Source organism: Fukomys damarensis, unplaced genomic scaffold (genome assembly GCF_012274545.1).
Source record: "Fukomys damarensis isolate Sample0158 unplaced genomic scaffold, DMR_v1.0_HiC HiC_scaffold_20, whole genome shotgun sequence".
Taxonomy (NCBI): Eukaryota; Metazoa; Chordata; class Mammalia; order Rodentia; family Bathyergidae; genus Fukomys; species Fukomys damarensis.
In genome coordinates this window covers 1,724,036-1,730,795 of record NW_022900932.1, presented here as the reverse complement: position 1 = coordinate 1,730,795, position 6,760 = coordinate 1,724,036, and the positions used below count along the sequence as shown (strand labels likewise).

The 6,760-nt window shown below is 43.9% G+C and overlaps 1 protein-coding gene across 1 annotated transcript in view; it reads left to right on the top strand.

Moving 5' to 3' along the window:
• The window catches only part of LOC104862963 (HLA class II histocompatibility antigen, DR beta 5 chain-like), a 16,674-nt gene extending 14,228 nt beyond the window's left edge, over nt 1–2,446 (top strand). The window contains exons 5-8 of the mRNA XM_010625200.1: nt 1–216; nt 885–995; nt 1,455–1,478; nt 2,133–2,446. Of these exons, the coding sequence (XP_010623502.1) occupies nt 1–216; nt 885–995; nt 1,455–1,478; nt 2,133–2,146 (365 nt within the window). The 3' untranslated portion in view covers nt 2,147–2,446. The remainder of the gene's footprint in view (nt 217–884; nt 996–1,454; nt 1,479–2,132) is intronic.
• The last annotated feature ends 4,314 nt before the right edge of the window (nt 2,447–6,760 follow it).

The window sequence follows — 6,760 nt, the reverse complement described above, 5'->3', positions numbered from 1 at the left end:
GCTCTGTGAGTGGCTTCTACCCAGGCCACATGGAAGTCAGGTGGTTCCGGAACGGCCAGGAGCAGGAGGACGGGGTGGTGTCCACAGGCCTGATCCGGAACGGGGACTGGACCTTCCAGACCCTGGTCATGCTGGAAACAGTTCCTCGGAGCGGAGAGGTTTACGTCTGCCGGGTGGAGCACCCGAGCTGGAGCAGCCCCGTCGCCGTGGAGTGGAGTGAGTGGGAAGCCGGACCTTCTGAGCTCCTGTCCTGCACACAGGGGCTCTTCCCTTATCCCCGAGGGTCAGCCTGCCCTTCCCTTACAGAAATATGCTCTGATCTCCAGTGGGACAACTCCTAGGGGTGGAACCGGGAGAGTTTCTATAAACACTTGCGCACCTTCAGCAGGCAGGATGCCTGTCCCACGGAAGAGAAGTGTCCCTGCTTTGCACCTTTTCACGCCGTCACTGGTCATGGTCACCCCACGGCCCTGACCCCACACCTTTCCCCTGGGCTGGGTCTGTGTTTCAGCTGCTGCTGCTCTGGGCTGTTCACTGTGATCTGGAGGAGGAGCAGTGCTGGGTCTTCCTGGCAGGAGAGGAGTGGCCCTCAGCTTTGCCTCTCATCAGCTCTGTCATCCTAGAGGGCTGCTCAGCTCACTGAGCTCCAGACCCTGCTCACATCTGGATTATTGGGGGGGGCAGTGAGATTTAGGAGAATTCAGGGCATGAGCCTCACACCTACTCTATTTGCAATTTTAAAATCTTTCTTCCCAGGAATGGCCACATCTAGCTTTAAGTGAAGGAATCAGTCTTCTAGTCTTCAAATTCTGAGTCTTGGGGGTCTCAAGAGGGTTCTGGGATTCTGGGTTAAAATAATTCCCAAACTTTGCACCTTCTCTCAGGGGCACAGTCTGGATCTGCACGGAGCAAGATGCTGAGTGGAGTCGGGGGCTTTGTGCTGGGTCTGCTCTTCCTGGGGGCGGGGCTGTTCATCTACTGCAGGAATCAGAAAGGTAAGAAGCCTACTGGTGCCTCAGCCTCTCTGTACTCTTTCTCAGGGGGCACAGACTGTTTTGCTGTGAAGGATTCATGGTAGTTTGGTGTTTCTTCAGGAAGCCTTTCTTACCTCAGGTTACCTTACATTTCCTGAGAGTTTAGAAAGGAATTGTTCATGGATCTTTGTTGAAACTCAGGGGCTGTGCCCTGCAGAGACAGGGACAGGTGGAGTAGCCTGGAAATCCTGGGAGGAGAGCTGAGGGTGAATAAGGAAGGGCACTGAACGGGGGATTTACGGGGCAGATGCCTCCTCAGTCACATTCTCTTGGTTTGTGCTCCTTTCTGCACCTGGGCAGCCGAGGTCATGGTGTCAGAGAAGTCTGAGGTGACAGATCTGACACTGGGTATGCTGAGTGTGGTGAGAGTTTTGCTTTTGTGACTTTTACTTACGTCTCTATTTCCTGTCTCTTTTCTAGGACACTCTGGAGTTCAACCAACAGGTAAGGTCCAGTGTCCTTGAATCTTATCTCAGAGACAGATGTGCTCTTCCTATAAGGGACAGAAAAAAGATGAACAGGAAACAAGTACATTTGCCTCTTGATTTAAGACCAGCGTGGCATGACTGATGGCCTGGGTTATGACCAAAATTTAGTTTGAACTTAGGAACAAAGTCTTGAGTTGTGACCTGAATGCCAGCTGTGGTGATTCCAGGTGGCCTAGATTCAGATTTACCCTGTAAAGAGTTCTGGACGGAACATGACATCATCCTTCCCTGTGTGGGTTTAGTTGAGAAATCCTGGCCCATGTCTCTCTAAGGACACTGAGTCTGCCTGTACACAGGGGAGACTGTGACATCTGAGTAGAGGAGCCCTGGCCTTCAGTTGACCAACTTGAGTCACAACAGCTCTTGCAAAGATATTGAGTTCAGAAGTCACGGGTTTAGTGTAATGTGAAAGATTTTAGAAATAAGGCTCTGGCCAGGCAGCTGCACTAAACCTTCTTCGTTCCACTTAATAAAACCCTGCGCTCTGAGGTAGCAGCGGTTCAGGGAGACGTAAGAGATTTTTCTTCTCTCACTGCAATGCTGTCCTGAGAGGGGAGAGGAGCTGCATTCAGAGTCAGCTCAGGAATCACTGCTGTCCTCTGTCCCTCAGGACTCCTGAGCTAAGGGAGGTGACAGCACTGCAGGAGGACCGTGTCCCTGCTTCTCCACGTCTCCTCCACGTCCCGACCAGATCCCCGCTCGGCTCTCGTTCTCCCACAGACAGAGGCCCAGGGCGCACAGGACTCTTCCTCCCTGAGGCCTTCTCTGGCCCTGGGCCACCCCGAAGCTCCAGCACTGACTGCAGCCTCCCTTCTTCTCTGTGGCCCCTCTGTGCTCACCGTTTACCTCCTCCACCTGCCGAACTTCCCTTAGGAGACGTTGCTTTGCCACTTTCTTTTCCTCAAATAAACATAGAGTGAAAAATCGTGTACTTCCTAACCTTGTCAGGAGAAACGTAGAGAATCAGACAAGAGGATAGCATCACCTGCACCATTGGGTGTCATTTATGTATAAGAAGTGTGTGAGAGAATCCCTATGGTAAATGGGTTGGCTCAGCAGTTCCCAAAGTCTACGGAGAAAAATATCAAGCTGTGCTGAATAAATATATACAATTTTTACTTTTCCTTTAAAATATATTTTAAAATAATATAGCAATTTAAAACCCAATGCCTCCAATGCAAAGTAGGCCTATAACAAGGAACACAAACGTGATCACAATTATTATCTAGGAAAGAGCAGCAAACATCCGAGCCCTGGCTCAGAACCTTGTGTCAGGTATTTGCCCATCAGCCCTTGGTTCTGCACACGCACCCTTCAGAATGGCCTTGTGCAAAACATATTCCAGGAGGCTGCATGTCAGGGACAGCACTTGTCCTGCTTGAGAAGGAGTTTGTTTCCTGTTCTCCTGGAACAAAGAGTTTAAAGCGCAAGTCAGTTCAAAAGCAAATATTTCAGAAGTATCCTTCAGAGTGACTACTGCGTGAACGCCTCTTAGACCTTATCGTACACAGTTCTGTTTTTCTGTAGGTTGAGACTCCATTATTCCGTGTATTTAACTCTCCCTTATGAGTCGTTCATACCATGCTGATCTTCCTGTGTGAAGTGCGTGTGCCGACTGTGCTGTCCTTCCTGTTACACTGCGGTTAACAACTGCAGGGGGACTGTGTTTCCTCAAGGAAGAAATGGTTCATCCCAATGTATGTGTGAACTGTGGTACGAGAGTGTAACGTGCATTAAAGTGTACGAAGAAGATTTCAGTCAAGATGCTTTATGGTCTGCAGAACTGGAAATCTGGTCCGTTTGTCCTGATTTTCATTACCTTTCTGTGGCAGGAGGATAGCAGATCCCCTGGGTGTCTCCAGGGCTGCTGACTCCTGCAGGTGGGGGCGCCTGTGATGGCCCTGTGATTTCACACCTCAGCCTTGTCATCCACGGCTGTTCCCAGCCCTCAGATGGCAGAAGGACACCTGTGGCACCTTTAGGGTTCATGTTCTCTTAAAAACGCATATAATGTCCAGCAGGGGAAAGTCTGTTTTCTGGGGTTCCTTTTTCCATAACCTGGAAACATCCTTAGTTCCCAGCCAAGCCAGTTACTGATCCCTGGGAGGGACCAGGGCTCAAGGTGACAGCTCTGACAAACCTTCCTTCAGACTTTGAGGCTGGGCCTGATGCCATGCAACAGAAGGATTAAAATCATGTGTTTTTTGAAAGAAAGAAATGATTAAAAGAATAATTTGGGGTAAGGAAGTGATAGTTTCGATGCAATTATTTCATTAGTCTCATTATTTCGTTAGTATTTTTAGGCAATCTCTTCATGCAGGCCACTAGATTCTTGATAAGAATCCTGAATTTTTTTGTGTCTTTTCCAAAAGATGTGCTCAGTGTAAAGTTCCAGTCATTAACTCAACCACAGTGAAAAAAAAGCAATGCCAAAATGTTGTTTGTTTCTGGAAGTGAATAGGTTGACACACAATTTTGTAAGTAAAATGCATTTACCAAGAAGTTTTTTCAAAAAGTCCATAGCAATGTGTCGCGAGCCGGTGACGCAGAGCACTGTCCAGCAGTGCCTCAAACCTGAAAGAGCAGCGGGGTGGAGATGGGGCAGAGAGAAAGGAAGGCCGCCAAGACAACAGTCTGATCAAGGCGACGTTTATTGCCAGCAAGCATCAGCCTTTTAAAGCAAAAAAACCCACAAACTATTATGGGATGGGTTTACCATAGTAACTGAAAGGTCACACAGGAAAAGAGCAAACAGGTTCACCAAAACAACCCACCGTGAGTAGTAGTAAACCGGACAACCACACATCTAAAGGTCAGAGACAAGAAACTGTAACTTTCAGGAATTCCACAAAGGAAACACTCTACCTGCTCAACTGGAGAAACAACACATATGGAGTTACTAGAGTTAACAGTACTTACAACCAATACTCATGATCCCCACAATTCCTCCCTTTTTGTTTTAAAACTTTGGTTCCATAGCAAGAAGAAGCTTAAGAGAAAGTAAAGGCATGTCCGAGCCTGTCTTAGGTTGGGAAAAGCATTTGGCTGTCTTACCCGTCATTGGGGTCATCTGTCTTACAGGCCTATAACATGATGAAGATTTAACAGAAGCCCCTGTCTTAGGTTGATCAGTCAAACCTTTTCCTCTTACCCGTCTTTGACTTTCCGGACCCTCATTGAAGCTCTTTTTATCTGAGCGAGGTAAATGCCCAAATTTTCGGAGGACCCTTCCTTAAAGTCCATGAGCGCATGTAATGTTTTGTGCTGTATATAAACCTCATTTGAGATAACACAGTACTTATGATATTTCACATATTAGAGGCCCCATGCCAAAAACATTCAAACTAAGGCTAGTAACTTTGACATCTGACAATAAGCGTATTTCTCCCAATGCAGCAGCAGGTTTCCAAATGTTGGTTTGAGGAAAACGTGAATCTGCTCACCAAAGTCCTACAGACAAGCTTAAGTCCATGGAATATTCGAGTGACCAGTCCAAAAACCCTTGAGATGTCTTATTAATTCACCAGTCCCATTAAATCCTTGTTCTGGACAATAAAGTCTCTGCTGGTGCACCAAGACACATCCTAGAGTTCTCTCTGCTGCTCCAGTTGTTGGGGTCCCAATCCAGTCTCCTCAGTGGAACCCCAGCATCAAGCTGTTCAGGGATAGTGGTAGGTCTATAAACATATCTGTAACCAAAGTAGGTGGAGCAGAAGAGAAGGGAGAATACCTGGACCAAAAGGTCACCATCACAAACAGTATGCTGGAAAACCTGCATGGTCAAACAATATAAATACATCCTGTATACCAGACATGAATTCTTATGTCCTTAAATGTAGCTTTGTATCAACAGGATCTCCCCCCCCCTTTTTTTTTTACAGAAAATAGTATATTGTGAAGATAACCATCAGAAACATGTTACAATAACATATTTACAATTCAGACCTTTGATGATAACCAATATAGACATTTTTAACAACATATTTAACAAGGCATATCTTTTTATAAGGCTATGAAAATTATTTTGGTAGCTTCCATTAGTGAACAAAGATCAGAATAAATTTTCTGAGCAGCTGCTTCTTTATTCACCAACAGGAGCGTATCCAAACTTAAAGGTTGTATTTAATTATCTTTTAAGTTTTTTATTTGATCCTATAAAGCCAGGTTGTAGAAATCAACAATCCACTTGCATTTGACGTCATTCTGATCAAAAACATACAAACATCTTTAAACATTTAAGACAGACAAACATATAACACTTAAGACAGACAAACATATAAGACAATTTTAACGAGTGCACTCAGATGGTTTTGGCCAATTGAATTATAAAATCTTTTTGTTATGACTAGTCAAAATTTTTGCAGATCAAAATTAACAGAGATCTCTTGTAGAATTAGGGTTAAAGGAATGAATACTCTTCTTGACTATAAATGTAAACCTTTTATAACAAACTTGAAACCAACAAGCAAACATTTTATAAATCATTTCCATAAACATTCTCTACATTCTTAGGTAAAGACAAGAGGAACATACAAAAACCTTTCATGTTAAAAGTACAACTCTTACTTATAGCTTTCCTAATATTTTTCTATCTCATTTACTATCAGCCTTCTGTAACAAACTACTATTTTGTTCTTTATTTTGGTCTATAGTCAGTTTAGAACATACCCTCGCTTGGAGTGTGTGTGGGGAGGGACAGGCTGGTCAACAGATACAAAGTCAAAGTCACAGCCAGATGGGAAGAATAAGTTCTGGCATTCTATCACACTGATTATTATAGTCAACAATACTGAAGAGTACTTCAACATGGCTACAAGACAGGATTCTGAATGTTCTCATCACTAAGAAATGATAAACATTTGAAATGATAGATAACCTAAGCATCCTGAGTTGATCATTTCACAATATGTAAATGTAATAAAATACTACACTGTATCACATAATGATACACAAGATTATCTCAATAAAATAATTTAAAAGAAATCCTACAAATCCATACAATTTGTGTGTCAAAAGCTATTATACCATACATAAGAAGTTACACTAGTATACACATACTGAAACTAGCAGGCTTATACAAAATAATCTTAGAAACAATCAAAATAGTTAAGAGTAGCTATAGTAACTAAACAGATATAAATAATGACCTTACCTTATCTACTAAAACAATTAGGTTTCTATCTCCAACACTTGAACGTCCTTGCATATTACCTCAAAATGTTAATTCCTTCTCTAACC